Genomic DNA, 27,223 nt, shown 5'->3' with positions numbered 1-27,223 from the left:
AAGCCCTGCCCGTCAATAGCAAAAATAATTTATTCCCAATGCTTTGTTGTTGGCAGCGAAAAAATGATTAAATTTCATGCTTGAGAACCAGTTTGCATTTTTCATAGAAAATATCTTTATTTATGGCCAAGAAGACCGTACTATATGAATTAATAATAGTACACGGACATCCCTTGTTTAGTCAACGTCTCTACCTCAGCCAGAACGGAAGGATGAGTCTAATTTTAGTTTTATTATTTGGTAAACAAAAGAGTCTCCCTCTCTCTGGTAAATGGTATTTTGTAAAAAGTATTTTAATTTGCAGCTGCAGTTGCTGCCAATCACTGCGATAAGCCTTGTCCAACCAAAGAGGATCCTGGCTGCGTCAGTCGAGACGGGAAATGTTACTTTACGATTCCCAATCCCTGTGTCCTGCACGCCCTAAACTGCTATCGGAAGTCCAAGAAGTTGTCAGGTGGTTGTTCTTTGTTAAAACTCTGTCTCATATAATATATCTCGATTGATGCAGTTCTGGAACCACTTTCCCGCAATAAGTGTGGCCCGAACCTAGTGCCAGTCTGTGATAACGTCGATACCAGTTAGTAAAGTCTTCTGAAAACTTGTCGCTTGTGCCATTTCCCCCGAAGCAAAAAAAAAAGAGAAAAAAAGCATACCTGGCTTGTCAACAGCCAGTAAGCATTGAAAAGCAATTAAGACACATTGTCCTTCGGCCGACAAGCCCCATCACACATCCGCCCCGTTGTCCGGCCCGCAGAGCCCACAAAAGTAGGCAACAGCGTCGGCCATTAGACAGTAACTAGTTTACCGTAATAGCCGGCCACTGCTGCCTAATTATAGCAAACTGTTTCCATTACACGCCCATTATGCCACGCCCCCTGGATGGGGATGACAGCTAATGACAATCTCAGCCGTTGTCCTCCGCTCTTCAAGCAATATGAGCTATACATGAATAGCTCGGAATAGGAAAGTTTATTGGCTTTTGCCTTGCCAGTCAAATGAAAATATTTGCTTTTCAAATATGAGAAAGAAACTGGAAAAATGAGACGGTCTGGCAACTAAATTAAAACACACACAATGGCATTGAGCGATTTAATTCCATAGATTCCAATAAAGTTTTTTATCTTTTAGATATCATTTAAAAGCTGATATACATCATATTAATCGAACGCATTGAATTGAAAAAACCACACGCCAATCAACCAGAAAAATAGAATTCCAAATTCGACCAATAACAGTTGATTGAGTTCCCCACTCTTTATAAATAAAATAGTTTTGATTATTATCATTGCCCGCCTCATTGTATAAACTATCCAGCGAATGGAATAAAAATCGATGCGATGACTGACAAATAGTTTTAGTTAGTTTATAATACAAACTCTAAATTCGGCGAAAAACAAATGAAACCCTGAGGAATAAAAAATACATTCACAATGCGGTCGATTTCAATTTAAATTTTAATTATGCACACGTTTTGAGGTCCTGTTGAATGGTATTTCAGGGCCTATTTAAAGCCACTGAAGCAACTGGAAAAGAATTCGGTTAGGAAATAATCGATTGAGCAAATGGATGCCATGAATGGGACAAGGGACTAAGAGGGTGGCGGGACGACAGACTGTTTGCACTCACCTTCAGAGTAGGCCACCAACTAGAAATGCTGCGCCAAGGATTCACAAAAGATGAGAAGAAACGTGAGGCCGCGCAGCGAAGATGCCAGGCGAACAAAAAAAAGAAGAAAAAAGATATTCCAGCCACCAGCCACCAGCCAAAGAGGATGAGACGGAGGAGGACTCTAACCGAAACCAAAAACAACCACAATGGCCAAGTAGATGGATGCTCGGATGCTTGGATGCTGCAGGATGTTTGGATGGTTTATTCTTGTCCAAGGTAACGCAGACTCGCACGCGTGCTTCAGTTAAGCAAACACAAACACAAAAAAGCGGAATCAGCTCACTGGGAAGGACTTGGTAATGTTGTTGCCAATGTTGTTACACTCTTGCTGCAAATATTCACGCATCACCACATAGCAATTTGGGCCATTCTTTGGCCATTCATTCACTCGGATTCCCCTCTTTTTTTTTCTCTCTCTAATAATTAGCCTCTAAGCTCGCTCGGATGGGCAGGGGAATGCATTATTATTTCCACTTATCTGCATATATAATGATTATGGCCAGCATTGTTCCGCCTCAAATTAATGCAAATCTCTGCCCTCATCCTCGCCATGATTCGCCATAATAATAATGGGCACACCTGGCAAATAAATATTACCTCAATGCCAGATTGCGTATACGCCGCGTCGGCGCAGTTCCAATGGCCAGTGGCCAGTGGCAGGGAGTAGAATCGCAAGCATATCTCACTAATGGCATTTCAATAAGGACCACAACATCAGGCAGTGGCCGCAGGAAAACTGGCTGACCGCAGCGAAGCCTTTGGCATGAATAATGCATTTTATTTATTGCACAGCCCAAAAAACACAGACATCATGTGTGCGCTGAATAATAGAGAAGGCGGCGCTTAATAATGCACCACCAAGGCGATATCTGGTGGAGGGTCAGGGAGCGGGCAGGACCTATTTGCATAAAAGGTCATCCCAGCATACGACAAACTTCAACTTGATGGTGCAACAGTAATGAAAAAGTTGTCGACTTTATGCCGCCCCTCGGCCATCTCTTTCGCTATTTAACTTTGGACATGGAAAAATGGATTTAAACAAACCGACTAACTTGGTCCTCGGACAAGTGAATGCCAACAAAAATGTATTTATTTTCAAATTTGAAATGTTTACTTTACTTTTGAAAGTAATTACATTTAATATGAAACATATTATTGAAAAATATGAGACCTTGAAGTTGAAGTTTTGGTTTTTTATGTCCTTTTATTGAAAAACTTCTCAGTTCAAGTAATATTAATGTATAAATAAATTAAACTTTTCAAATACTGCCCTTTTGTGGGCCAATAATTCATCCAAAAACCTCCTTGGCATTTGCCTTTATTTGATGTGAACTTAACATCATTTTATGGCATTGAAATAGCTCGTTGTGGCAACTGTTGTTATTGGCAGGACGTGTATTCCGCTGCCGTTTACAGGACCTAACACAAAAGAGGCCCGAACACCGAAAGAGAGGCGGAGGACGAAGAGGAGAGCAACAGAGTAATACTGAGCGAGACAGGTGTCAATTGTGTTGTGTTACCTGTTACATGCCCTTGGCTAGCTAACTGTATATGTGTATGTGTGTGGGTGTTGGTGAGAGGTGGAAAAGCCGCAGAGTCTGTAAGGATTTAGAGCCGCAGGATTGGCCGTCTCTGGGGCTACGGAATCGTAAATCGGATGCAAATGCCCACGTATTGTCAGATTCGACGGCGACTGTCGCATAAAAACCAAGTGACAAAGAAGGACATTAAAGTCGGTGAGCTGGGGAGAACGTGAGAGAGAGAGAGATACACGCACACAAGGATGGATGGGAATTACACACAAACACGAACATAAAATTGTAATATTTTTTGCTCCGCCATGAGGACCATGATGATGATGATATTTTCTGATATTTTTCATTACATTGTTGTGCTTTTAGGACTGTTATCCTTGAGTGAAGAACTTGCTACAGGATGCTAGCACACACACTCCGACCAGCCACATACAATCACACACACACACACACACACAGACGCATGTGCGAGGTGAGCGAGCTTTTTTGGCACTTGATGTCTAAACCGTTATATCGGTTAGTTTCCGAAACATAGAGAGAGAGAGAGGGAACCCGATTCTGAGACTGGCTAAAGAGAGTGAGCTGAATTTTCACCTTCGCACTTTCAATTTTTTTCGAATTCCATTTTTCAAACTCTTTTTAATTTTTGAATTTTTTTATGGCCGCTAACACATTATTGGCCGGCACTGGTCACTTTGAAACCACACATTCGAAACACTTAGTCGATGGATTTCCTCGAATCCTATTTGAATCCTTTTTTATTGTGCCTAATGGCATTTATGAATGTGTTTTTTTAAATATTTACAGACGCGCCACGAGCGTGCACAACAAACGGCCTGTTGTTCTGTCGTCCGTTGGATTCGAACTGATTGCCGATTGCCAGCAAGCCACAAGTCCAGCGATTTGGCGGAGCGCAGTGAGCTTTCCTCACGGACATCGGCGTGGGTGGTGGGTGGTGGACCGTCGGGTGCCGACGAGAGAGCCGGGCAGACTTTGAGAGCCAAGCACTTTCACCGAAAGTTGCGTTTCATGTAGATATGTACTTCTTATAAAAGTCTTACAGGAACAACTTATTATAAGCGATGCTCCAAGAGTTTTAAGATATTTTTTACTTGAAAATGTTTTATTTCAATCTTTTCAAAGGAAAACTTTTTTGGAAGGTATCGCAGACATTCTTAATCAACAATCCCAATTAAAAATAATTCATTTAATTTTTGAAATAAATAAAATCTAGGCATCTATAATTTCTCGATCACAACAAGCAGGATAATCGGATTTAGGGGAAGTGTATTTGCCGAACTTTTTGCCTGGGGGAAGTCCATAAGCACCGCATCTAATTAAAAAGCAATATTTTATAAATTTCTACATTTCATACATATATTTTTAGTAAAAACTTACGAGTGGAATTCTACATTGCCGTCGCTGCCGCAATTGATTCGCTCACATTTTGTCGGATGGCGAGCAGTCTGGCCAGAGCTAAGCACGAGTCCTTCCACGACACACTTTCCAGGGTGAGCAGGATCCTTGAAGATCCCACGATAAACGGCTGCATCACTGCCAGACAAGAGAAACACGGCAAAGGCCAAAAATATTCCGACAGCTAGACGCATCTTAGGGCGTTGAAATCTATTCGACTACTGAATCAATTGAATATATTTCTAATTCATTGCGATTGTCTAAAAACAGGTCGAACGACAAGCCAAAAGCAACAAAGATAACAATCTATACACTACACAAAAATTCGTGTCCCTCATTATTTCAATTTCAACTTAAAACAAAAAATTGAAAGAACAAAACTTAAATATGAAATGACAAAATTGACTTCTTGACTATAATTTTATAAAATTGCGGGCAGCGAATAAATAAACGAATATGCTCAGATTTGTCCAGTGCATTTTAAATTCAAATTATTTAATCATTAATGCAGTACATATGTATGTACATACGAAAAGTCAATAGGGTTCTTAGATTAAAATTATCAGCAGCTTAGTAAAAATACTTAGAAGAATATAAACAAGCTGTTTAAAAATTGGAATTCTAAAATTATAAAAAATTAATTTTTGTTGGGTTTCTTCAAAGAACATTTTTTTCTGATAAAAAATTAATGTTTTTTATCTAGGCATCTATAATTTCTCGATCACAACATGCGGGATAATCAGATTTAGGGGAAGTGTATTTCCCGAACTTTTTTCCAGGGGGAAGTCCATAGGCACCGCATCTAATTATATATTAAACAATATTTTATAAATTTGAATAATTCATATTTTTTTAAATAACAACTTACGAATGGAATTGCACATTGCCGTCGTTGCCGCAAATGATTCGCTCACATTTTGTGGGGTGGCGAGCAGTCTGACCAGAGCTAAGCACGAGTCCTTGCACGACACACTTTCCAGGGTGAGCTGGATCCTTGTAGATCCCACGATATACGGCTGCATCACTGCCAGCCAAAAGAAATACCGCAAAGCCCAAGAATATTCCAATTGCTAGACGCATCTTAGAACGTTGAAATCTATTAAAGTACTGAATCAATTGAATTTAATTCTAATTCATTACGATTGTCTATATAAAAATAACAAAGAAAACAATCTATACACTAAAAAAATTGTTCTGTCATTAATTCAATTTCATTTGAAAAAAAAAACACTAGAAAGAACAAAACAAAATATGAAATTACAAAATTTACTCCTTGACTATAATTGTATAATTCCAAAATTAAATTGAGTTCTACAATTAGACAAAATTGGAGTTTCTACAAAGACCTTTTTTTAGATAAAAAATTATTTCTAATTTTTTATTATTAAGTTTTTTATTATTTCTAGTTAAAATTTAGACATCTATAATTTCTCAATCATGCGGGATAATCAGATTTAGGTATTTTATAGTGGGCGAACTTTTTTCTAGGGCGAAGGGCATGAGCACCCCATCTTATCAAATATTATAAAATATTTTTTAAATTTGAATATTTCAGTGCTACCAGAGCTAATCAAGGGTCCTTATACGACACACTTTTCATTGTGAGCTGGATCATTGAAATACAGCAACGGCCAAAAATATTCCGACAGCTAGACGCATCTTAGAGCGTTGCAATCTATTTGACCATTGAATCAATTAAATTTATTTAATTTTTTTTTAAATTTTCTTCAAACAGTTTTGGAAACGATTTTTACAAAAAAAAATTCTTGTCAGACTTTATTAAAGTTGTCGAATCTAAAAACTAGAAAGTAAAACATTTACATATAAAACATAAACTATTTGACAATAATTTCATAAAATTCTGGGCATAAAATGAAATAATTAAACATTCTAAGATCTTTCCAATGCATTCGAAAATAAATTATTATTTCGATATTGAATAGGGCTGATAGGGCTTTTGGATGAAAGTTATCAGCAAGCTGCTAAGTAAAATCCTAAAAAAAAAATAAAAATGATTTAACGTTTCACAATTATTTTCCCAAAAGATCAAAAATAATTAAATTTCAGGGTATAAAATACACTTTTTATAGGCGTCTACAATCTCTCGATCACAACATGCAGGATAATTAGCTTTGAAATTTTTGTATTTGCCGAACCTTTTGCCAAGAGTAAGTCCATAAGCACCGCATCTAATTATATTTTAAACAATATTTTAGAAATATTTCATATCCATGTTATTTTAATAAAAACTTACGTGTGGAATTCTACATTGCCATTTTCGCCGCAATGGACCCGCTCACATTTTTTGGGATGGCGTGCAGTCTGACCAGAGTTAAGCACGAGTCCTTCCACGACACACTTTCCAGGGTGAGCAGGATCCTTGAAGATCCCACTATATACGGCGGCTTCACTGTCAGCCAAAAGAAATACCGCAAAGACCAAGGATATTCCGACAGCTAGACGCATCTTAGAGCGTTAAAATCTATTATAGTACTGACTATATACAATTTTTATATCTATATATATATATCCAATATTATATCCAATTCTTTACGATTGCCTTAAAACAGATTTAACGATAGGCCGAAAACAACTAAGAAAACAATCTATACACTAAATAAAAATCTTGTCAGTCATAATTTTAGTTATAAATTAAATCAAGAAACTAAAAAGAATAATACTTCAATAAGCAATTACAAATTATACTCCTTGACTGTAGTTTTTTAAAATTCCGGGTATAGAATTAAATAAAAGAATGTACACTGATTTTTCCAGTGCATTTGACCATTAAATCATTTCATCATTAATGAAGTACTAATGATACGAAATAGTCAATAAGGGTTTTAAATGAACGTTATCAGCAGCTTAGTAACTACACTCCGAATTATAGAATCAAACTGTTATATTCAAAAATTATTTCCACAACACTATCAATGTATAACAACAGTTATCAATGGTTTCTTCTTAAAAATCTCGAAACCTCATTTTTCAAAAACCTTCTTTTTTCAATCATTGAAAAACCCCCCTTGGAATATTTTCAAAAATATCTGGAATATATTGCATACTGTTGAACTAGTTCCAAGCCGATAACAAAAGCTTATCGATATATTGTTATCGTTGAACCCAGACCATCACTTTAGAGAGCTGTAAACAATTACTCAATTATTTTGTAAATATACAATTCTACGCAAAAATAAACAAATCAGCCATGTCCGATGAATACGCCTGTGTGGCCAAGGGGAAGCTGAAGCTGAAAAATGATTCAGATATGAAGAAAAAGAAGAAGAAGCATAAGAGCAAGGACAAGGAGAAGGAAATGGAACGGGCGTACCTGGAGCAAATATCCGAGGCAAGTGGCTCAGGAACAAGCGGAACCTACGAGCGCAAGCTTACCAAAGCAGAGTTGGCCATTAAGAAGCAACAGGAGAAGATGAGAAACAAAAGAATTATGGACAAAGCACAGACCACACACAAGGAGCGCGTGGAGAAGTTCAACGAGCACTTGGACACGCTGACCGAGCACTTTGACATCCCAAAGGTGTCTTGGACGAAGTAAAGCGACAACAGTCGTAACTTAAAGATTACCTTTATTATTAGGTTAAGTAATTTCGACTATGTGGGGTGATGATGTGAGGGGGATGCCAAAATAAACAATCCGAATGGCACAACTAAGCTAAATACACAGACAAATGTTACATCTTAAACGGGGTTAGTTTTCAACTTTCAGTCCAGTGTTCGCCCTCTTAGTGCGGAGCAATTAGTTCGGACATGGCGTACTTCCAAGTCCAGGAGCGTACCAGCTGCTCAAAACGCTCGCGCTCGTGTTCATAGATGTACCCAAGCTCCGGCTCCATGCAAACCTCGGTGTACGGATCCGTTAGAAGGCTCTGAACCGAGAGCAGAACCTTGGCCACGTTTAATGCCAAGGACCAGTTGTGCTGCTGGAAGATGTCGATACCCACATCGCCATGCCGCGAGACGTTCGGATGTAGAATCTTGGTCAGGAAGCGAACGGTTGGTGGAGCCATCGGGTAGCGCTCGGGGAAGTAGATAAACAGAAAGAACTTTCCACCTTCGTAGGGACTTCCCGGCGGTCCTAAGATCGTGGCTTGCCAGTAGTTATTCTGCCGGTCGAGTGGTATCGCCGAAATGCCTTCCGACTCATAGCTATTTAGCAGATTGGCCTCTCCGCGCAAGAAATTGTTGCGCATTGCATCGCCAAGCTGCTGGGCTTGCTCCCCCGCCGGTTGCCCACGGCCACCCATTTCAATCAAGCATGTGCGACAGAAGCAGGAGGACATGAGAGCCCCGTATAGCCGGTACCAGTCCGGATTATTGGCCAAGCTCTCAAAGAGCGGCCATCGTTGCTTAATATAGGTCTTCCACATGCTCTGGGCCGTGTTTTTTGCCACAATATCGTGCCACTGCTTGCACACCTCACTAGCCATCCACAGCGACATGTCGTCCAAATAGGCAAATATCTTGAGCATCACCTCGACGGGAAAGTTTGTTACAAGTGATCGGCTCCCGCCTGCCGCTGCGTTGTATTCATGAGCACGCGCTCGACCATCCGCCAGCTCGTGCATGTAGTGTGGAAGGGCCAGTGGAGCCGTGGCCCGGGGACGCTTCACAGGCAACAGGAAGGGATTCACCGCTCGCTCATGCTCGGCATCGCGCTCCGGTGTCTCCCTGCGTGCCGGCGCTGCTTCTGGAGGCTGCTGCGGCAGCTCCACGGGCTGAACCGGCTGCTGTTCCTGCAGTTCCAGCGGCAGTTGGGGATTCACATTGTGATGCGGAGCTGGTGGCTCTTCTAAATCCTCGAAGCCCATGATGTCCACATCATTCTCGGTCTCCTCGTCCTCCTGCTTGTCCTTGAAGGGCGGCTCATCATTTCCGGAGTCCTCGTCGTCGGATAGCTCTGTCAGCAGTTCCTCCGCGCGCTGTGCGTTGTAAAGGAAGGCGTGGCAAGCGCCACATAAGGGCTCGCCGAAGTTTGGCCCATAGTAGCCATTGCACACCCAACAAGTATGACTACTCTGTAAACCGGAAGCAACGGAAGCTATCATTAGAAATTCGCGATCAACCAACTGGCTGTATACACACCGAAAATGAGAACGTGGGCTCTGTCAGCTTCAGTTTCTCCTTCTCGGACTCATCCGCGTCGTCCATATCGTCGCTACTGTCGTCCAGTGCCTTTAGCAACTGCTCCTGGTCCTTTTGCTGCTGCGCTGGCACGCAGCTAGTCATTTTTCGAGAACTCCTGAATCTGTTGCCAAAAAAACACAAACTTTGTGCGAGCCAGTGTGACAGTCTGTCAATAATACGGAGTGGGGACGTCGCGTCTGGTATTTTTCCCGATAGGCAAATCCGATAACCAAAACAAACCAAAAAAAAAAAAAAACAAGCAACGTCGCCGCACGTGTAAATTAATTATTTAATTACGTTACACAGAAAAATGAAGCCTAAGAAGAAGTTGGGTAAGATGAGGCGCCTATGAATGCGATTCTCAAAGGTATCTACATACTGTGTATTCTGCAGGAGTCGGTCTAAGCCGGGAGGAACGACAAGTTCTGGTCGTCGGTGAGATCATTCAGGAACTACTGCGGGCGCATGAGGCCAAAAAGGATGTGAACCTAAACCGAATGAAGTCATTGATATCCTCCAAATATGGACTGGACAGCTCGCCGCGCCTGGTGGACATCATTGCAGCTGTGCCACAGGAAGCCAAGAAGATCCTTTTGCCTAAGCTAAGGGCCAAGCCCATTCGCACAGCCAGTGGGGTATGTTTCTAATTGAAAGATACATATATTTGTATGTTTAATGGTCATTATTCTTCCTTTAGATCGCTGTGGTGGCGGTTATGTGCAAGCCGCATCGCTGCCCACACATAAACATGACAGGAAACATATGCGTGTATTGTCCCGGCGGTCCAGACAGCGACTTTGAGTATTCGACGCAGTCGTACACTGGCTATGAGCCCACTTCAATGCGAGCCATCCGAGCACGTTATGATCCATTTCTGCAGACACGGCACAGGGTCGAACAGCTCAAACAACTGGGACACAGTGTGGACAAGGTGGAGTTCATCGTGATGGGCGGCACGTTTATGTGCCTGTCGGAAGAGTACCGGGACTACTTCATCCGTAATTTGCACGACGCTCTCTCTGGCCACAGCAGCGCAAATGTGGCCGAGGCCGTCCGTTACTCAGAGAAATCTCGAACGAAGTGCATTGGAATTACGATAGAAACACGACCAGACTATTGCCTCAAGCGGCACATCTCCGACATGTTGAACTATGGCTGCACCCGGCTGGAGATTGGAGTTCAGTCGGTATACGAGGATGTGGCAAGAGACACGAACAGGGGCCATACAGTGCGCGCCGTCTGCGAGAGTTTTCAACTGGGCAAGGATGCTGGCTATAAGATAGTGGCGCACATGATGCCCGATTTGCCCAACGTGGACTTCGAGCGGGACATCGAACAGTTCATAGAGTACTTTGAGAATCCTGCTTTCCGTTCCGATGGCCTTAAGATCTATCCCACGCTCGTCATTCGTGGCACTGGGCTCTACGAGCTGTGGAAGACCGGACGCTACAAATCCTACCCCCCGTCCATGCTGGTGGATCTAGTGGCTAAGATTCTAGCTCTTTTGCCTCCATGGACGAGAGTATACCGAGTGCAGCGAGACATTCCCATGCCATTAGTGAGGTGAGTTGGTATTTGTGGGAAATCTTTCCGAATAGGCACTAATAGGGTCGTTTCAGTTCTGGTGTGGAGCATGGTAATCTTCGTGAATTGGCTTTGGCACGTATGAAGGACCTCGGCACCACCTGCCGCGACGTAAGAACGCGGGAAGTAGGCATCCAGGAAATCCACAACAAGGTGCGTCCCTACGAGATTGAGCTAATACGTCGCGATTATGTTGCCAACGGTGGCTGGGAAACGTTCCTTTCGTATGAAGACCCCGAGCAGGATATTCTCGTTGGGCTGCTGCGGCTGCGCAAGTGCTCACCGGACACTTTCCGCCCAGAGCTGAAAGGAGCCTGTTCTATTGTCCGAGAACTTCATGTGTACGGCTCCGTGGTGCCAGTAAATGCTCGTGATCCCACCAAGTTCCAGCACCAGGGCTTTGGCATGCTGCTGATGGAAGAGGCGGAACGCATCGCCCGTGAAGAGCACGGCAGCACCAAGTTGGCAGTCATATCGGGAGTGGGTACTAGAAATTACTACCGAAAACTGGGCTACGAGTTGGACGGACCATATATGTCAAAGTCTATAGGATGAAGAGATAACCTAGTTTTCTACTGAACAATGAAATATTAAATAAATCTTGTTTTTAAAATAAACAGTGCAATAGCTGGGACTAATTTGCGCATCTTAATAGACAATAGGGGAAAATTTAATAACAGATAAGATTATATATATATTAGACATCTGCATGATTCATAACATACTTCTAATAGAGTACATTCCAATCGAATAGAATGAAGTGAGTGGAATGATGGAAATGAAATGACATTGTATGAATGTAAGCTTAGGTTCCTCTCGTAATTTGAGACTCATTTTTAGCATTGTGCATTTGAATGTGGGTTTTTTGCCACTCATGCAGATGTCTATTATATATATGATTAGATTAGAGGAGGTTGAGAGAAATGATCGATGTGAGAAAATAAGTCAGTCGATTGATGGTAACGAACGTAAACGGAACTTGCTGTGCTGCCGCATCGATTTTATTAAGTAACCATGGAGGAAACTACTGGACATACTAAAGGTATTACGGCTCTTACTACATGTATGTGAAATGTTAGGCATCTTAAATTATTTATATTAAATTTTACGAGTGTCTCCATGGCCTTCTATAAACTAGTGACTTGGTTCTGGGGGCAGGTTATTATAAAAAGAATGTTCTAGCAGTATGGTTCTCACATAGATTTATTTTTCAACTGTTGCGGGTTTGCCTCCCTTCTAACAATCAAAGATTAGTTAAGAAATACTTTATAACTGTGGACGTATATATTGTACACTGTATATATAGCCGAAGAATTAAAAATTTTCTGTAGGCAACCGATCCAAATGAATGATATACCAATCGAAAGGTATTGTTTCAATTAGATACTTTTTGTCGAAACATATTCCAAAAGTTATTTGGTTTGGGAGAAATTAGGGTGAAATTAAAAAAATTTTTAATCACTAAAGTGGGGCTGGTGGACACATTTTAGTCCCCAGATAGAATAATATGCTATATAGGTGTAAAAAATTGCATATAAAAAATATTCTTGTTCGGCACGTGCAAGAAAAACAAAAAAAAAATCTGTCACGTGCCGAACAAGAATATTTTTTATATGCAATTTTGTACACCTATATAGCATATTTTCGTCACTAAAATTGATATCAGATATTTTGGGTTTCGCATGCAGGTTCGTCACCGGTACTTTACCTCGTCAAGAGGTTTTTTATATGATAAAATGTTAGCCAACGTACTTATATTAGTAGCTAGTTTAGGTGGAATCACATACGCAGCAGGTAATAGTTCTATCATCTAGCATTTTAAAAAAATAAAATGGAATATTATTTTTCAGTCATCAAAGGCGACGTCTGGATTCATTCCACATCACAGTCAGCCTTACCATTGAAGGCAGTGAGAGGTGGACACGATGTTGACGGCTCTCCTCTCTACGTTGGGCGTGCCTATCACGAAGGCGGTCTGCTGCCGCTAAAAGTGAGTCCAAGCAAAGGTATGGCCTGGTTAGCTAACTACGGTAGGGAGCACAGAAAGACACACTACGACGTGCTTGTGGGTGAAGGATATCACTGGGTCGCTGATAGTTATGGTCATGTGCCAGCCAATGCAGTAAGCAGTGGAAAAAACAAAGGCGGAGAAACCTTATATATCGGTCGTGGAAATCACGGCAAAAGCCTGGTCATAGGAAAGATTCATCAATCACATGGATGCCTCTATGTCCCATACGCGGGAAAGGAAATAACGATTAAGAAGTATGATGTCCTAGTCCGCAAGTAGGATCTTGCTAGTACTGTATTTTAATAACATTATTTTGTGTCATTAATTGATGTTTTTAAATAAAAGTACGAAATAAACTACAATTACTTCGGCTTTTCAATACACAAATAATATTAATAATAATATATAAATAAAATAGATTCTTAAGTTCTTTCTTTCTTTAGATTCTTTAGCTTGAAAGGTGAAACATTTATTTATCACGCTAGGAGCAATTGGATGTTACTACTTAGAATTAATGTTCCTAAGTATCTTAAATGCATATATAACAAGAAAGGAAAGCTAACTTCGGGCGGAGCCGGGCGGTGCCGAAGTTTATATACCCTTGCAGTTGAGTCGCAGTCCGCTAGGTGGCTCCACGAATCTTATATAATTAGATATATAGCGGATCGTATATAGTTGGCCGATCCTTATGAAATTTGGCAAATCGAATTATTTTGCCAAAAGAGGAATCCATTGAAACTCCCATCCTTCTAACTTGAAAAACAACGAAGTTATAGCATTTCCGATCAATCAGTTATACGGCAGCTATAGGATATAGTCGGCCGATCCTTATGAAATTCGACAAATCAAATTTTTTTTCCCAAAATAGAATCTGTACCAAATCCCATCTTTCTAACTTAAAAAACAACAAAGTTATGCCAATTTCGATCGTTCTATGACAGCTATAGGATATAGTCGGCCGATCCTTATGAAATTTTGGACAGAAGATATTTTGGTCAAATATAACATGTGTGGAAAGTCTCAACCCTCCAACACCTGCTGCCTGCAACAGAAAGAAGGGTGTGTGCAAAGTTTCAACTCGATAGCTTTAAAACTGAGAGACTAGTTTGCGTAGAAACAGACAGACGGACAGACGGACCGACGGACAGACGGACAGACGGACATGCTCATATCGACTCGGGAGGTGATCCTGATCAAGAATATATATACTTTATAGGGTCGGAGATGTCTCCTTCACTGCGTTGCACAATTTTCACCAAAATAATAATACCCTCTGCAAGGGTATAAAAAGCTTTTTTTCCTATTGGGCAAAAGTTCAAGAGAGATTCAATGCCTGAACCAAAACCAATAATATGATTCAGAATATGATTTAGGTTTATACTCCCGCCAAAGTCTATATTCTAAAGAGATAACCCAGTATTCTCTTTAATTTCCATATAAAAAAAGCAACATACAATAAATATTTTTAAAATAAATAGTGCAATAACTGGTACAATCTTAATAAATAGTAGACGGAAACATAAACAGCGAAAGATAAGTTCGTATGGAGCCGATTCTAATATACCCTTGTGGTTACTTGGTGGTCTTTTTTATAAGATATATATCTGATCGGATATACTATAACGCAAATATGGGATATATTTGGGCAAACTTTTTTAAGAATATTATTAATTTCGAACTTTAAAGTTTAAACCAAAATTTTAATACTCTCCTGCAAGGGTATGATAAAGAAAACTTATCTATCTTAAGCCTACAAACTGGTGCAGGTGACTACTTTGCGGTACTACTACTACTCTGCCTGGAAAACCCTAGCAGTAAGGTTCTTTTTACATTAATCTCGTATCTCAGCTAAAATCTCAGTTTATTTTGCAAAATAATTAATGAAATGCTGGCCAAATTACTAATTTTAGTGGCCAGTTTCGTTGGAAAAGCAGCAGGTACAAGTTCCTTTAGCTTTAAAAAAAACTAATTTCGAATTGGATATTATTTTGTCAGTCTCCAATAGTGGTGAGGATTGGATCCAATCGACAGCTCATTCAGCCTTACCATTGAAGTCAGTATTTGGTGGTTACGAGGCGGACCACTCTCCCCTTTTTGTTGGGCGAGCCCATCACGAGGGCGGTCTACTGCCGGCGAAAGTTAGTCCAATCAAAGGATTCGCCTACGTGGCCAACAACGGAGAGGAGCACAGAATATCCAACTATGAGGTCCTTGTGGGTGAAGGATATTGCTGGGTTCCCGATCATTATGGTCACCTGCCAGCCAATGCAGTGGGCACTGGAGCAAACAAATACGGAGAAACCATGTTTATAGGACGGAGTAAATACAAGGACAGCCTGCTCATAGGAAGGATTCATCAATCCCATGGATGCATTTATGTCCCTTTCGAGGACAAGGAAATAAAATTAAACGAGTACGAAGTCCTAGTCCACAACTGAGTAGGACTGTATTTTTAATTGATTTTTTTAATTGAATTAAAAGTTCTTAGTTCTATCTCTTTAAACTCTAAGCTTCTCTATAGCGTCTATTAATTAAGGGATTATTTAGTTTTCTCTTCAGTTACCGATTCAACGATGAAATTAAATAAAATCATATATCAAATATAATACTGCGAATCAACTTCACACATAATATGAATTAAAATGTAAACACAGCCAGTAGTAATCTAAAATAAATCAAACTTATCTATCCCAAGTGCCTTCTTCAACATTTTGCGTTATAAAAACTTGGACTTGGGTATAAAAAGAAGCGCATCGAAGTGCGGTAGTCATATTGATATATTTTTAATTGAAAAGCACTTGCACCTTTAGAAAAAATCAAAGCTCATTGAAGAATATTTTTAAAATGTTAGTCAAAATACTGATTCTCTTAGCTTGTTTTGGTGGAATTGCATTCGGAGCAGGTAATAGAACTTTTAAAAAGGAACTTCTGATATTTAATGTTACTTTGTAGTCTCCCCTGATGTCGACGTCTGGATCCACACCACATCACAGTCAGCCTTACCGTTAAAGGCGGTCTATGGCGGATACGATTGGGACGGCTCTCCTCTGTACGTTGGACGTGCTTACCATAAGGGTAGCCTAATAGCTGCAAAAGTTAGTCCAAGCAGAGGGGCGGCCTTTGTATCCTACTATGGTAAGGAGCACATAAAGTCTAACTATGACGTCCTTGTGGGTGAAGGATATCACTGGGTCGCCGATAATTATGGTCACGTGCCGGCCAAGGCAGTGAGCAGTGGAAAAGGCTCAAGCGGAGAAACCCTGTACATCGGTCGTGCAAAACACAAGAACAGCCTGGTCGTAGGCAAGATTCATCAATCACATGGATGCCTTTATATTCCATATGCGGGAAAGGAAATATCGATCAAGAACTACGAAGTCCTAGTCCGCTATTAGAAGCTTGGGAGTACTGTATTCTTATAAAATTATTTTGAATAAAATTAAAAAAATAAAATATAATTACTCTGACTTTTCATTCAAATAGACAAGATAATATTATATTCTATCAATAAAATATATCCTGTAAGTTACATATCTTGAAAGGTTAAACATTTATTTATCACGCTAGGAGCAATAGGATTTCGCTACTTAGAACTAATGTTCCTTAATATATACAATTACATAGAGTGCGTGGATGGATTGCTTTTGATGCAGAGGCTTGTTGGCGGATCTATAGATGTTGGGAAAAATAATATTTAGTCGTTGCATCAGTGCGCACCGACCCACCCTAATATACACGTACACATCAATAAATAGCTTTCTTCCGGTTGGGGAAGATGTCCAGGAGAATTTCAAACAATGGCTTCAGCTGAACCAAAGGCCATGAATATGATCCAGCCCACTAGGTTTATACCCGCCGCCGCGCTAAACACCATTGGCCAGCTCTGGGTCAGCTCCAGGATGTGACCAGCCAGATAGACTCCCAGGAAGCCGGGTATGGCTCCGACCGTGTTCATCAAGCCGAAAACGCTTCCAGAGTGGAGCGGGGCTAGATCTTGGGGGTTCACTGTGACGGCATTATTGTGGAAGCCCGTGCCGCCGATAATAATGGTCATGCAAATGAGTGCTGTGTGAAAGTCCGACGTGCGGCTCATCACAAACAGTGCCAGGTTCTGGGCGGCGAAGCAGCAACTTTGGATAAACTTGCGCACCGTCGTCGTGTGCCACTCGCGTGCAAGCAGTTGCGTGGTGAGGTGCTTGGCGAAGAGGGTACACGGCGGGAGGGCCAACCAGGGAATCATGTTCACCACCCAGCCTTTGGCGTGCGGAAATCCATCATGAAAGTATGTTGGCAGCCATGAAAGTAGCACAAAGAAGCAGTTCATCTCGCAGGCGTGCGTTAGAACGCAGGCCCAGAACGACAATCGACTGAAGTAGCGCAGCCAGGGAACAGCCGGCGTTTCCGCCAAACTCTTATTCGCACAGAGGCGAGAGGGCGTACCGATTTGAATGATACGATTTCTTTCGCCCGCCATAGCATAGTAGCGCAATACCAATGCCCAAGCAATACCCATCAGTCCGATCACCCGGAACACATACGACCATCCAAAGTAGTCCAGCAGGAATGATCCCATGATGCCAGTTAGCAAAGTGCCTAACGCGGAGCCAGCGGTTAACAAGGCGAAGAAGCTGCTGCGTTCGTTGGGGCAGAGGTTCTGAAAATGATAATAAATAATAATTAGAAACTATAGTTCCTTTAATTGGAAATCCCACTCACCTGGCTGGTCAGACTAATCATGCTTGGAAAGTGAACTCCCTGAAAGGCGCCGTTTAGAATCCGAATTGCCACTATGAACGGAATAGCATAGGTTTTAATGGAGCCTGCAGTCCAGATAATAGTCGGCATCAGGAATGTGATGAGCGACCAGCCGATGGCCGCCCAGAGGATAACTCTTTGTCCGCCGAATCGGTCACTGAAGTAGCCTCCCACCACCTGGGTGAGAGTATAGCCCCAAAAGAAAGAGCTCAGCACGGTTCCGGAGTCGGTCTTACTCCACTTCTGAGCCGATGCCACTGCGGGAACCAACAGCGGCATGGTGGTCCGGGTGGAATACAGCATGCAAGTGCCAGTAATCAAGGTGATGAACCATACTCGTTTCTCGTGCCTGCAACAAAACAATGACGGCTTGGGTAAGTGCTGCAAGGAGTTAATAATGTTACTGATGCCCACCTGGTCCAGATGCTCTGGGTGTCCACCAGCTCGCCTCGCAGCAGCGAATACTTTAACTTCTCATCCATGTTGACACCGTTCTATTCGGACTGGCTCACGTCGCACATTTCAACTCCAACTTCTGCGTGGCTTGCCTCTGTGGCATACTCTATTCTTGTTTGTTTACTTTCATGCGGATTGGCTCCAAAACGCCCCGTATTTGCGGATGTCGAAACGTTAGAATGGAATTATGTTTTTACGTGGCCATTTTTGGAGCAGGCGCTGGAGTCAGTGTTGCCACAGCTATCTACATAAAAACTGCTAACTACTACTATCTGATGAAACGGAGCTAAAACTCCCTATAATTTGAATATTTTTCAAAACTTTAGGCATATTAATTTGTATGTTTTGTTGACCAAGATCCGTTGAGGTTTTTGTTATATGAGATATATGTATAGATCAGCGGTTTTTGTAATTGCCATGCCCCTCTTAATGTCGTCGAATAAAAAGGCTAAAAAAACGGCCAACATGGGAGTACTGCCTGGATTAATCTAAAAATAGTGTGGCTGTTGATAAGAAAAGGCGCAATTTTCAAATTTGAATAAAAGTTCTTATTTAAAAGATAAGTTTTTTTGTTATTCCAATAAATATTAAATGCAAAATATTTTGAAATAATCAAATTTAAAATTATTTCTAAACTATGACCTTTTTTTCAATGTTTTTTAAATATAAAAAACTTTGCAATTAACCAATATCCCGGAATAAAATTAAATGTATTTAAATTTTTTTATTCGGAATCGATCTCTTGTATAAATATTCCAAGTAAACTGTTTTTTTATTCAGCCAAATACAATACATAATATGATGTCTCAGAATGTACAAAATATTTCCATAAATTTGCGTAATCCGTCATTCCAAAAAAGCGGAATGGGATAAGATCATATAATTATGAGTTAATAATTGTTAAATAACTGAATTATGAATTTGGAAAGTCGTACAAATACATCGTCAAAAGTGTATAATTCTTATAAGGTAAAAAATAATATCGACCTATTTCTTGGGTCGCGCCTCCTCGTCAGTAGGATCACAGTCGGCGCAGTGCCAGGAGTATCCTCGTATCTTGGGTGACTTCTTGAGGGGGGGATCGAGGCAGGCGAAGTGGTAGTGCCTATGGCACTCGTCACAAGTGACCACTTGGTTCGATTTCCCAGTTTCGCTGCAAACGCAACAGTTTATTTCCACATTCGGCTTGGTGTTGGACACCCGGGGACGTCCCACACGTGACTTTCGGGGACTTTGTTTTCGGGGGCTAACTTTCCGCTTCGGGGAGCTGGCGACGGGGCTCTCCTTGGGCTCTTTTACCTCTCGGGCCTTGGTCGGCGACGCAGATTGAAAAACCACTGGCGTCAGCGCCTGCTCCGCACTCTGGGTGTTATCCTCAACTGTTTCCACCGACGTAGGTCGGGATGCCTCGTCAACGGATCGTACTGCGTTGGCCGGGACATAAAAATATTGCGATTCGGGGGCATCCTCGCCAGGCAACCGGAGAGCTTTGAAAATAATCTTAATAGTACTGCCCGAGGAGTTGGCCGTGGTGTCCAAGTGCGAGGACGAGTCGTCGAGGTGGGAGCGCTTTTTCCGTTTCCGCTTATGCTCTTTGCCAGATGGCTTCTCGGTGTCTGACGACAGGTTATGTTTGCTCTTATGCTTGTCCTTGCGCTTGCCTTTTCGGGACAGCTTGCCACTGGAGTCATCTATGGAGTCGTCGCAGCCAGAGAGCATTGAAGTACTGGGTATGGGCAATGCCTCGGCCGTTGGAGTACCATTATTGACAGGAACTGACAAAGACAAATGGGTCGTTAGTTTGGTTTTCAAATAACTAATAATTCCCAACAACCAAAGAACATAAGAAAATATAATTATAAATCATTTTTCATTCAACTAACATAAATACATGAATTTCTACTTTTCTTTTTAGGATTAACTTCAGGTACTTTTCTTTGATTTTGTTTCCATGTGTTTTTTGTTCATATGCATACATATTTTTAAGTTTTTATAAAGTTTGTTAAGTACAGGCATAGATAATTTGTTTCTAGTTACATAGTTTAGGGTGTGCAGTTCAAAGCAAACATAACAAAGTGGGCTTCTTGACCAGATGACCTTATGAACATAAGCAACATACAATTTCCAAAGCCGTGCATGGGTTTCTTAGCGCAACTACTAGGGTAGAGTAAGAGTATCCAACCAATGTGTGAAGCTTTTGTTTTGTTTTTTACCAAATGATACAGAATAAAGCACAAACAAACAAGAAAATAATACATTTCAATTAATACAGGAATAATACTCAAAACAACCGACTAAACTTGGAATCCCGCCAATTAACTCACCGTTAATGGGTGTTTTGCGTGGAGATTGAACCCGGGGCCTCTTGGGTGATTTGGTCAGGTCCTCAATAGCCTCGGGGACGGAAGCTGGCAGGGATTTGTTGAGCGCCCGTTTAGTCTGAGATTCTTTTGGAACAACAACGCCAGCCGATACAGATGCTATTGGCAGATCGTCCAGCGAATATCGATCCACATAGACCAAATGACCCTCCTTGTTGAATCGGGTGCGGGACTTTCTCGGTCCTGAGGAGATCTCCGTGGGGGCATCCGAGCCGTCTGACTTGTCACAGCACTCGGAGCACTGCCAACCATACTGCTTGGACTTTTTGGGAGGCCGTGTCAACGGCGGATTCAAACAACCCAGATGATAGTGCAACTTACACGTATCACACTTGACCAGCAGGTGTTGGTCATTGCTCCGCTTGCAGATGCCACAAGCCGTCGACGGTGTCGCCTCCACAGAGGTGCTTTGCTTGCCCTGCTTAACCTGGGTGCTAAGCATGCGCGAGGCATCCGGCTTGCTGCCCGGCGGTCCCAGGTGGGCCAGCGGGAAGCCGACACCCATTTTCAAGGCCGCGGCCGTGGGAACTGAAATGGGTCGCTGGGGAGGAGTGGGTGTGCTCGGTTTGGGTGGGTGAGCGATTAGCTCTCCGCTGGGCAGGACTATGTTGGGGGAAACTTCGGCCAAAGCCGTGTGCAATGACTTGACGCTGGCTAACAACGAGTCCCTGGTGGCTTTCACGGCCTTCCGCTCCTCCAAGGCCGTGTCGTATTGAGCCCTCAGGACATCCTGGTCCTTGGACAAGATAGCGTTGTGAGCGATAAGCTGACGCTGTTGTTTCCGAAAGTCCTCCATGCGGTCAATGCGGTCCATGTAATATGCGGCAAACTCGACACTGAACGCGGGAGCAATGTGCCACTTCTTACGGATATCAGTCAAGGCGTTGATGTGCGCCTCGCGTTGCTCAAGGTGTTGCACGTCCACCGACATAATCTCCGCCTTGGCCAGTAGGCGTCGGCAAGCTGACGCTGAGGTGGTGAGCAGTCGCGACATCTTTTGCGTTGGCACCCAGGGAGTTGGCTTGTGCTCCTTGTGATGCGCATACTTTTGCTGAATTTTCAGTAGCTTCCGTTGGATGCGCGCCTGGGCAGGATTCGGATGTTGTTCCTCATTGGCGTTGTTGCTGGTCGCAAGCTCCTTTTCCTTGGCTCGCTGCAGCATGTTCAGGCGGAGAGTGTGGTAGTTGCGTCGCCTCTTCTTGATCATCTCCTTTTCAGAGTGCACTTTGCAGTGGGCGTAGAACGGATCGGCGGCGTCGTCCTCGTGATGAGCCTCAATGAGAAATCCTGCCACCTGCGCGCAAGTGACGTGGAAGTACGTCTTGCACATTCCCGCATCACAGCCAATGCAGACGCCCGTTCGGGCGAACAGGGAGTTGTCGCAGAGGGAGCACACCTTGGCGCCCCACTTACTGTACTGCATCTCAAACAGAGTCACCGACGATAGTTGCTCCACCTCGCCGAAAGCTACGCCCGGAACATAGAGAGCGCATATCAGATGCACCCACTTGCCAACGTCCGTCTCCTTGTAGATTCCGCCTTTGTTGGGACACAGCTCACAGTCCGGCTCCGAGACGCCTGCCCGACACGCCTCACAAAACCACGGCTCTGTGGAACAGGTGGAGTTGGTGCTGGATATGCTCACATTATCGCTTACGCCGTAGCAGCCCTCGTGGACGGACACGCCGCAAGCATCACACTCCACAATTTCGTTTACGTCGTCGCTGCGCTCCCCCAAACAGACACAACACATCCGCTTAGCTGGAGCACTGGACAGGATTGGAGGGACTCTCCCATTGATTCCGTTACCGGATCCTGTGCCGTTTTCGAGGGGCAACTGATCGTTTCCTGACCCGGCTCCTGGCCCTGCTCCTCCAGCCTCACTTTCGGCCAGAAGCTGGCGCAGCTGGAGTGTTGAATCCTCGCTCTCTGCATCAGAGTCCTCGCCGGAATCCGAATCGCTACTGCTACTGGCATCGCTGCTATCCCCTTCTCCATCGCTTTCGTCCTTTTCCGAGCAGTTGTCTATGTCCGGCAAGAAGTCGCTGTCGGAGGAGCTCTCGCCCAGGTCAAAGTCGAGGAGAGCCTGTGTCGTGATCTTCGGCTGGCGCACTCGCTTGAAGGGCGCCATGCTTAAGGAACAATATTTTGCTCTTAATTACCTATTTTTGATTTTTTTACAATTCTAGCGAGGGAAAAATATGACCAGTCGTCTGGCAAAAAATAGAGATGGCAATACCTACCAATTACGATTTACGATATATCGGTATCAGGAAATGGGAATTTCAATTCAATATTTTGCACATTTATTTATTTTATTTAGTCATAATTATTTAATGATTTAATTAGGAATAAACTTTTTTTTAAATTAAAAAGGCAAGTGCTTTTTATGTATTTTATATTTCCCAGCAGGAAAAACTTAACTAGATACTTATTTATAATTACATTCTAGTCCTTAAAAAACTTCCAGCTGCTCAATGGGCAACCACTTGGAGCTCTCCAGAGCATCGTATAAGAGCCGATCACCATCAATGGTCTCACGGTTTATCTTGTCTACATCCAAGGTGAACTTGTGCTCAACTAAACCGTACTCTTCATCCGCCCCATTGGCGGAAGCGTTCTGCTGCTGCTGTTCGTACTGAGCACTGCGCTGAGCACTCCAGGCCTCGGCGTGCTGAGCAAGAGTCTGGGGATTGGAGTGGGACTGCGACATCGCCTGCTGGTAGTAGGCTGCAGCATCCGTAATTGAGGGACCGCCGCTTTGCTCATAGTATCCCTGCCAAGCATTGTAGCCCTGCCAGTAGGTGCTGGTGGGGTCATAGTATTGAGAGTAATCCGTACCGCTGCTGGTCGATGCAGTGGTTCCGCTGGTGCCCGCACCATATCCATATCCAGTGCCATTATTACCCAGTGCAGCAGTCAGTTCGGCTTTGGGCTTAGGCACTGCGTTACAGATTTTGATGGGTCTAGTGCCCAGCCCGATGTAACCATTCATGTCGTACATGGCCGTTTTCTGCTCATCTTCGATGCCAAAGCGCACGAACCCGTAGCCTTTTGAGAATCCAAGACTGTCCAGGATCACCTTTGCCGTCTTAATTGAGGTAAACTTGCTGGAGAAGACCTTGTACAACTGGTAATCATCCACGTCAGAACTAAGGTCACCCACCCAGACACTAAACTCCCGCTCGTTTCCCGGCAGCTTGTACGAATTGCTGGCAGAATTGAGACGAAAGCGCACGATGGGATTAGTGCCGGGGATTGGTTTTCCGTTCAGCTTGTGCATGGCATCTAATGCGTGGTCGTCCGAAATGAAGTTCACAAAGCAGTAGCCAGCCGGCTCACCCGTGTACTTATTTCGCATCAGACGCACCGTGGTCGGATCTTCGCCCATTTTTCGGAAAGCGGCAATTATGAAGTTCTCCGTCATGTAGGATTCCAGCTGTAACGGCAACAGTAGAGTTTGAATTTCTTATTCCTATTCCTTCAGTATAAATACTTACACTACCCATCCAGAGCTGACAATGAACCGACGCCATATTCCTTTTAAAATGAATAAATTTGTTCTTTAAATAAAAATCAGGCAAATGTGTTTACTAAAATTAACTAGTGATGGGAGGTTAGCTGATTGCTGACAAAAAATATCGATAATCATATCGAAAAAACGATAATCATTCAAAATAAAATCTAAAAATTAAAAAAACGTTAGATATAATTTTAAAAAAATATCATTTTTAAAAACCTTGTTAAAACAAGGTTTATAAATAAAGCCCAAACCAGCCTTGTTTTAAAATTGGCTTATGAATGTAATTTTGGTAAAGATTTTGAATATCACTTTCAAGACATAAAAAAATGTATAAATATCTAAAAATACATATATTTTTTATAGAAAACTAATTTCATATCTTTCGGTTTTCTCTGGTATAATAAAAAAAACCCTATTGCAATACTGAACCTTATAGAATGGACAACTCTATTCTGAAACAAAAAATCAAACCTTTCTGACGGTTGGGCTTTTATTTGAACTTTTTTTTTGTCTACAAAACATTTAAAAAATGCGAGTCTCCTTACCCCGCTTGGTGAACTTAACTTCAAAACTGAAGGAGTTGCGAATTGTCCTTGACCCCTCCGGAGATACCTCTAAGGGCGCAAGGTAACTATATGTGTCCTCGAGGATTATATAATTTACTTGATCCATTTCTTATATATCAAGGGATTTCGTTCAGAAATTTTATCCAAATCTGAAGAAGGACAATCCCAATCTTCCAATCCTGGTGCGCGAATGTTCCGGAATTCAACCCAGGTTGTATGCCCGCTACGGTGAGTACGAAATGGAATAACTTCCCAGAACCGAAAACCCATTTTGTCCCGACTACCCATAGAAAATGGAAAGGAGATTTCGTTGCCACTCACAAACCAAGCTGCTCCCGACATCCAGAAGAACGTGGAAGCGGTGGGCAAGTAGCTTTCCACGATTTAAAATTTATTTTTTAAAAGCAACTGAAATTCAAGCGAAATAAAAGACAAAAATATACCATCCGCACAAACATCCGGTAACTTTACTCCTACTATCTCTCAATAGGTACATGAATTTTCAATATTAGCGTCGCCTGGCTCCAATAGTTTGCTTTTAAAAACACTCCAATAGTTTTAAGGTACTAAGCTCAGTTTTGGAAAGGGGGTAGTCCAAACTGCTCCGGCTTGAAGTCCTCGAGAGAGCGCAGCACCTGGGTGGCGTGGGAGCTCTTTTCCGGGGACAGTCGCTCGTCCGGCACCATAACCACCTGCATTCCCGCGCTGTTGGCTGCCGTCACGCCGTTTGGCGAATCCTCGAAAACCAGACAATTGCTGGCATCTGCTGGAATTTGGAACCTACCAGCGGCCACGAGAAAGATATCAGGGGCCGGCTTTCCGTTGGCTACTTCCTTGTCGGTAGAGCCACAAACTTTATGGTTGAACAGACTGAACAGTTCCTTGTGATCAGTGGTTTTTAGTTCCACCATGTCGGCACCGGAGCTGGTGGCCAGAGCGAAAGGCACCTTGTTTGCATGCAAGTGGCGGAGCAGGCGTTCAGCTCCTAAAATAACAAAAAAAGAAACAATAGGAGTCAGAAATAGATAATAACCGACATTAAGTTATAGGATAGGGGTGCTCTGAGGGAAGTATTTATAGGGATAAAGCCTGTGCTCTGGTCGTAGTGCTAACCTTCCAGGAGAGGAACATGGTTGAGCCGGTCGTGGCACATCTTTGTGTATCGCTTGAGGAAGTCCGATTGTGTGATGGGCAGCTGGCACTCGGATATGGTTATCTCCGCAGAGCGCTGCTCCGTGGTGCCCATGACTTGAAACCGCACAACCTCTGGGAACGGACGGCCAAAGGATGCGGCTATTTGCCTATAAACCTCCTCGTATATCCGCTCCGTGTCTGAAACGTGCAAAAAGGCGGAAATGGGAATTAGTACCTGGCATCAACTTGGCGTTCCGCATGAGTTTTCGGGTGTTGGCGTGCTGCTGTTTGACCCACTCCTCCCAGGGAATAGGCAGATCGTACTGCTTAACCATGAACTTGGCCACTGGCTCCGTTTGCAGGCCCATCAGTTGCTCTTTCACATCGAACGTGAAGGTCTTCCCAAATGGATCGAGTATCGTTTGCATAGCCTCCGTGTAAAGGCTCTCGGTGTCTATTCGACATGGGATTAATGAAAGCGAGATGACAGCGAAGGCAATTACTCACCCAGCAGCAGGCCATCCATATCGAAGATGCAGTGCGTCACTTTTCGCAATACTTTGTTAGCCATGGCGTCGCTTCTACTTATGTAACAGGTGCCAAGGTCCCGGCTGTAACATAGAGACCTTAATTAATTTCATCATACCACCAGCCTATTACACCCCTCCCAGTGGCCAGAGGCCACTCGTTGCATCCTGTTCGTCCTTTTTAACGAATTATTGACTGATGCCCTTGACCCAAGGTGGCATCGAGGCCCAAAGTCATCCCAAAGATAAGTATGTATGTCCTTGACCTACTGTTATCAGTGCTTCCTGGTTGTAATACTAAGTACTTTTCCGCTGCTTTGCGGTGTGTGAGCTTTTAATATTTTTGGCGTCTAGTGTGACCATTTAGAAATTAAAGGGAATATCTCACGCGGACGTGACTGGTCACACTGTTATTAAATTGCTTCAACACTAAAAAAAACGAAGCCAACATCTTTTAATTCTATAATTTAAATAAAAACTGATGTTCGATCCGATAAAGCAGAAAACCCGTCCGCAGTTAAT

At 42.8% G+C, this 27,223-nt stretch overlaps 12 protein-coding genes and 1 non-coding gene across 22 annotated transcripts in view; 5 read left to right on the top strand and 8 right to left on the bottom strand.

The window, feature by feature from the left end:
- Positions 1-3,939, bottom strand: part of LOC6506712 — a 34,843-nt gene extending 30,904 nt beyond the window's left edge. The window contains exons 1-2 of one of the 2 annotated variants that reach the window (XM_001965195.4): positions 3,798-3,939; positions 1,627-1,996 (exon numbers count right to left, since the gene is read on the bottom strand). The gene's annotated coding sequence lies outside the window, so the exon portion shown is untranslated. Of the gene's footprint in view, positions 1-1,626; positions 2,361-3,797 lie in introns of those variants that run through there. The other variant, XM_044716534.1, reaches the window with a different exon arrangement.
- On the top strand, positions 178-1,285 carry LOC26514058. Its single transcript, XM_032455176.2, has 4 exons — positions 178-240; positions 305-454; positions 509-577; positions 1,129-1,285. Exons 1-4 carry the CDS (start codon positions 213-215, stop codon positions 1,137-1,139), a joined length of 258 nt encoding a protein of 85 aa, XP_032311067.1. The 5' UTR covers positions 178-212; the 3' UTR covers positions 1,140-1,285.
- Positions 3,940-4,307: 368 nt separating the features above from the next.
- LOC26515588 lies at positions 4,308-5,712 on the bottom strand. The gene is made up of 3 exons (XM_014905200.3): positions 5,488-5,712; positions 4,602-5,421; positions 4,308-4,536 (listed from the first exon to the last, which is right to left on the bottom strand). Exons 2-3 carry the CDS (start codon positions 4,811-4,813, stop codon positions 4,434-4,436), a joined length of 315 nt encoding a protein of 104 aa, XP_014760686.1. The 5' UTR covers positions 4,814-5,421; positions 5,488-5,712; the 3' UTR covers positions 4,308-4,433.
- Positions 5,713-6,395: 683 nt separating this feature from the next.
- LOC26513801 lies at positions 6,396-7,100 on the bottom strand. Its single transcript, XM_014905140.3, has 3 exons — positions 6,874-7,100; positions 6,776-6,808; positions 6,396-6,613 (listed from the first exon to the last, which is right to left on the bottom strand). Exons 1-3 carry the CDS (start codon positions 7,083-7,085, stop codon positions 6,544-6,546), a joined length of 315 nt encoding a protein of 104 aa, XP_014760626.1. The 5' UTR covers positions 7,086-7,100; the 3' UTR covers positions 6,396-6,543.
- Positions 7,101-7,689: 589 nt separating this feature from the next.
- On the top strand, positions 7,690-8,323 carry LOC6503896 (protein FAM32A-like). Its single transcript, XM_001965193.4, has one exon. The coding sequence runs from the start codon at positions 7,828-7,830 to the stop codon at positions 8,173-8,175; it is 348 nt and encodes a 115-aa protein (XP_001965229.1). The 5' UTR covers positions 7,690-7,827; the 3' UTR covers positions 8,176-8,323.
- On the bottom strand, positions 8,190-10,033 carry LOC6506701. The gene is made up of 2 exons (XM_001965192.4): positions 9,723-10,033; positions 8,190-9,655 (listed from the first exon to the last, which is right to left on the bottom strand). Exons 1-2 carry the CDS (start codon positions 9,864-9,866, stop codon positions 8,363-8,365), a joined length of 1,437 nt encoding a protein of 478 aa, XP_001965228.1. The 5' UTR covers positions 9,867-10,033; the 3' UTR covers positions 8,190-8,362.
- On the top strand, positions 9,980-13,721 carry LOC6503907 (elongator complex protein 3). 5 transcript variants are annotated; one of them, XM_044716529.1, is made up of 6 exons: positions 9,980-10,096; positions 10,158-10,399; positions 10,462-11,327; positions 11,384-12,390; positions 13,037-13,142; positions 13,199-13,721. In XM_044716529.1, the coding sequence occupies exons 1-4, from the start codon at positions 10,075-10,077 to the stop codon at positions 11,901-11,903; spliced, it is 1,650 nt and encodes a 549-aa protein (XP_044572464.1). In that variant the 5' UTR covers positions 9,980-10,074; the 3' UTR covers positions 11,904-12,390; positions 13,037-13,142; positions 13,199-13,721. The 5 variants fall into 5 exon arrangements, with proteins under 5 accessions (XP_044572464.1, XP_044572466.1, XP_044572467.1 ...); XM_044716531.1 differs by having other exon boundaries at positions 11,384-12,411; XM_044716532.1 differs by having other exon boundaries at positions 11,384-12,411; positions 13,015-13,142.
- A 1,423-nt stretch (positions 13,722-15,144) lies between these two features.
- On the top strand, positions 15,145-16,817 carry LOC26515029. The gene is made up of 3 exons (XR_006507507.1): positions 15,145-15,296; positions 15,355-16,261; positions 16,312-16,817. It is a non-coding gene; the product is annotated as an uncharacterized LOC26515029 (transcript).
- A 64-nt stretch (positions 16,818-16,881) lies between these two features.
- On the bottom strand, positions 16,882-18,819 carry LOC6506690 (solute carrier family 17 member 9). The gene is made up of 3 exons (XM_001965189.4): positions 18,529-18,819; positions 18,076-18,463; positions 16,882-18,013 (listed from the first exon to the last, which is right to left on the bottom strand). The coding sequence occupies exons 1-3, from the start codon at positions 18,594-18,596 to the stop codon at positions 17,150-17,152; spliced, it is 1,320 nt and encodes a 439-aa protein (XP_001965225.1). The 5' UTR covers positions 18,597-18,819; the 3' UTR covers positions 16,882-17,149.
- Positions 18,820-19,279: 460 nt separating this feature from the next.
- LOC6506679 (PHD finger protein 14) lies at positions 19,280-23,210 on the bottom strand. Of its 2 annotated transcripts, none has more exons than XM_001965188.4 (2): positions 20,895-23,207; positions 19,280-20,345 (listed from the first exon to the last, which is right to left on the bottom strand). In XM_001965188.4, the coding sequence occupies exons 1-2, from the start codon at positions 23,080-23,082 to the stop codon at positions 19,558-19,560; spliced, it is 2,976 nt and encodes a 991-aa protein (XP_001965224.1). In that variant the 5' UTR covers positions 23,083-23,207; the 3' UTR covers positions 19,280-19,557. The 2 variants fall into 2 exon arrangements, with proteins under 2 accessions (XP_001965224.1, XP_032310900.1); XM_032455009.2 differs by lacking the exon at positions 19,280-20,345 and adding an exon at positions 20,377-20,764 and having other exon boundaries at positions 20,895-23,210.
- A 122-nt stretch (positions 23,211-23,332) lies between these two features.
- Positions 23,333-24,591, bottom strand: LOC6506669 (tRNA selenocysteine 1-associated protein 1). Its single transcript, XM_001965187.4, has 2 exons — positions 24,452-24,591; positions 23,333-24,390 (listed from the first exon to the last, which is right to left on the bottom strand). The coding sequence occupies exons 1-2, from the start codon at positions 24,485-24,487 to the stop codon at positions 23,407-23,409; spliced, it is 1,020 nt and encodes a 339-aa protein (XP_001965223.1). The 5' UTR covers positions 24,488-24,591; the 3' UTR covers positions 23,333-23,406.
- A 331-nt stretch (positions 24,592-24,922) lies between these two features.
- Positions 24,923-25,495, top strand: LOC6503928 (NADH dehydrogenase [ubiquinone] 1 alpha subcomplex subunit 2). The gene is made up of 3 exons (XM_001965186.4): positions 24,923-25,101; positions 25,162-25,268; positions 25,331-25,495. Exons 1-3 carry the CDS (start codon positions 25,004-25,006, stop codon positions 25,411-25,413), a joined length of 288 nt encoding a protein of 95 aa, XP_001965222.1. The 5' UTR covers positions 24,923-25,003; the 3' UTR covers positions 25,414-25,495.
- LOC6506658 (probable pseudouridine-5'-phosphatase) lies at positions 25,481-27,108 on the bottom strand. 4 transcript variants are annotated; one of them, XM_001965185.4, is made up of 4 exons: positions 26,972-27,108; positions 26,682-26,785; positions 26,154-26,372; positions 25,481-26,025 (listed from the first exon to the last, which is right to left on the bottom strand). In XM_001965185.4, the coding sequence occupies exons 2-4, from the start codon at positions 26,743-26,745 to the stop codon at positions 25,613-25,615; spliced, it is 696 nt and encodes a 231-aa protein (XP_001965221.2). In that variant the 5' UTR covers positions 26,746-26,785; positions 26,972-27,108; the 3' UTR covers positions 25,481-25,612. The 4 variants fall into 4 exon arrangements, with proteins under 4 accessions (XP_001965221.2, XP_014760574.1, XP_044572468.1 ...); XM_014905088.2 differs by lacking the exon at positions 26,154-26,372 and adding an exon at positions 26,410-26,628 and having other exon boundaries at positions 26,972-27,107; XM_044716533.1 differs by having other exon boundaries at positions 26,968-27,061.
- Between the last annotated feature and the right edge of the window lie 115 nt (positions 27,109-27,223).

The sequence above is a fragment of the Drosophila ananassae genome, chromosome 3R (assembly GCF_017639315.1).
Source record: "Drosophila ananassae strain 14024-0371.13 chromosome 3R, ASM1763931v2, whole genome shotgun sequence".
NCBI classification, from domain to species: domain Eukaryota; kingdom Metazoa; phylum Arthropoda; class Insecta; order Diptera; family Drosophilidae; genus Drosophila; species Drosophila ananassae.
Note: the sequence above shows the minus strand (reverse complement) of the source record. Positions and strands in the feature narration are given on the sequence as shown.

Bases quoted from the DNA above. Each gene is read 5' to 3' on its own strand.
- LOC26514058 (XM_032455176.2), top strand. From the start codon at position 213: ATGAGTCTAATTTTAGTTTTATTATTTG. The intron at 241-304 runs GTAAACAAAAGA...TTTAATTTGCAG, and splicing joins AATTTTAGTTTTATTATTTG to CTGCAGTTGCTGCCAATCAC. The intron at 455-508 runs GTGGTTGTTCTT...CGATTGATGCAG, and splicing joins GAAGTCCAAGAAGTTGTCAG to TTCTGGAACCACTTTCCCGC.
- LOC26515588 (XM_014905200.3), bottom strand. From the start codon at position 4,813: ATGCGTCTAGCTGTCGGAATATTTTTGGCCTTTGCCGTGTTTCTCTTG. The intron at 4,537-4,601 runs GTAAGTTTTTAC...CTTTTTAATTAG, and splicing joins GGCAATGTAGAATTCCACTC to ATGCGGTGCTTATGGACTTC.
- LOC26513801 (XM_014905140.3), bottom strand. From the start codon at position 7,085: ATGCGTCTAGCTGTCGGAATATCCTTGGTCTTTGCGGTATTTCTTTTG. The intron at 6,809-6,873 runs GTAAGTTTTTAT...AAATATAATTAG, and splicing joins GGCAATGTAGAATTCCACAC to ATGCGGTGCTTATGGACTTA. The intron at 6,614-6,775 runs GTTCGGCAAATA...TTTTTTTTTTAG, and splicing joins GGACTTACTCTTGGCAAAAG to GATTTTACTTAGCAGCTTGC.
- LOC6503896 (XM_001965193.4), top strand. From the start codon at position 7,828: ATGTCCGATGAATACGCCTGTGTGGCCAAGGGGAAGCTGAAGCTGAAA.
- LOC6506701 (XM_001965192.4), bottom strand. From the start codon at position 9,866: ATGACTAGCTGCGTGCCAGCGCAGCAGCAAAAGGACCAGGAGCAGTTG. The intron at 9,656-9,722 runs GTGTGTATACAG...TCCGGTTTACAG, and splicing joins AGCCCACGTTCTCATTTTCG to AGTAGTCATACTTGTTGGGT.
- LOC6503907 (XM_001965191.4), top strand. From the start codon at position 10,075: ATGAAGCCTAAGAAGAAGTTGG. The intron at 10,097-10,157 runs GTAAGATGAGGC...TGTATTCTGCAG, and splicing joins GAAGCCTAAGAAGAAGTTGG to GAGTCGGTCTAAGCCGGGAG. The intron at 11,328-11,383 runs GTGAGTTGGTAT...GGGTCGTTTCAG, and splicing joins ATTCCCATGCCATTAGTGAG to TTCTGGTGTGGAGCATGGTA.
- LOC6506690 (XM_001965189.4), bottom strand. From the start codon at position 18,596: ATGGATGAGAAGTTAAAGTATTCGCTGCTGCGAGGCGAGCTGGTGGAC. The intron at 18,464-18,528 runs GTGGGCATCAGT...GTTTTGTTGCAG, and splicing joins ACCCAGAGCATCTGGACCAG to GCACGAGAAACGAGTATGGT. The intron at 18,014-18,075 runs GTGAGTGGGATT...TATCATTTTCAG, and splicing joins TGATTAGTCTGACCAGCCAG to AACCTCTGCCCCAACGAACG.
- LOC6506679 (XM_001965188.4), bottom strand. From the start codon at position 23,082: ATGGCGCCCTTCAAGCGAGTGCGCCAGCCGAAGATCACGACACAGGCT. The intron at 20,346-20,894 runs GTGAGTTAATTG...TGTCTTTGTCAG, and splicing joins ACGCAAAACACCCATTAACG to TTCCTGTCAATAATGGTACT.
- LOC6506669 (XM_001965187.4), bottom strand. From the start codon at position 24,487: ATGGCGTCGGTTCATTGTCAGCTCTGGATGGGTAGT. The intron at 24,391-24,451 runs GTAAGTATTTAT...TTGCCGTTACAG, and splicing joins GTCAGCTCTGGATGGGTAGT to CTGGAATCCTACATGACGGA.
- LOC6503928 (XM_001965186.4), top strand. From the start codon at position 25,004: ATGCGAGTCTCCTTACCCCGCTTGGTGAACTTAACTTCAAAACTGAAG. The intron at 25,102-25,161 runs GTAACTATATGT...TTATATATCAAG, and splicing joins GATACCTCTAAGGGCGCAAG to GGATTTCGTTCAGAAATTTT. The intron at 25,269-25,330 runs GTGAGTACGAAA...GACTACCCATAG, and splicing joins CAGGTTGTATGCCCGCTACG to AAAATGGAAAGGAGATTTCG.
- LOC6506658 (XM_001965185.4), bottom strand. From the start codon at position 26,745: ATGGCTAACAAAGTATTGCGAAAAGTGACGCACTGCATCTTCGATATG. The intron at 26,373-26,681 runs GTGAGTAATTGC...TGCACGTTTCAG, and splicing joins TATGGATGGCCTGCTGCTGG to ACACGGAGCGGATATACGAG. The intron at 26,026-26,153 runs GTTAGCACTACG...TTGTTATTTTAG, and splicing joins CCATGTTCCTCTCCTGGAAG to GAGCTGAACGCCTGCTCCGC.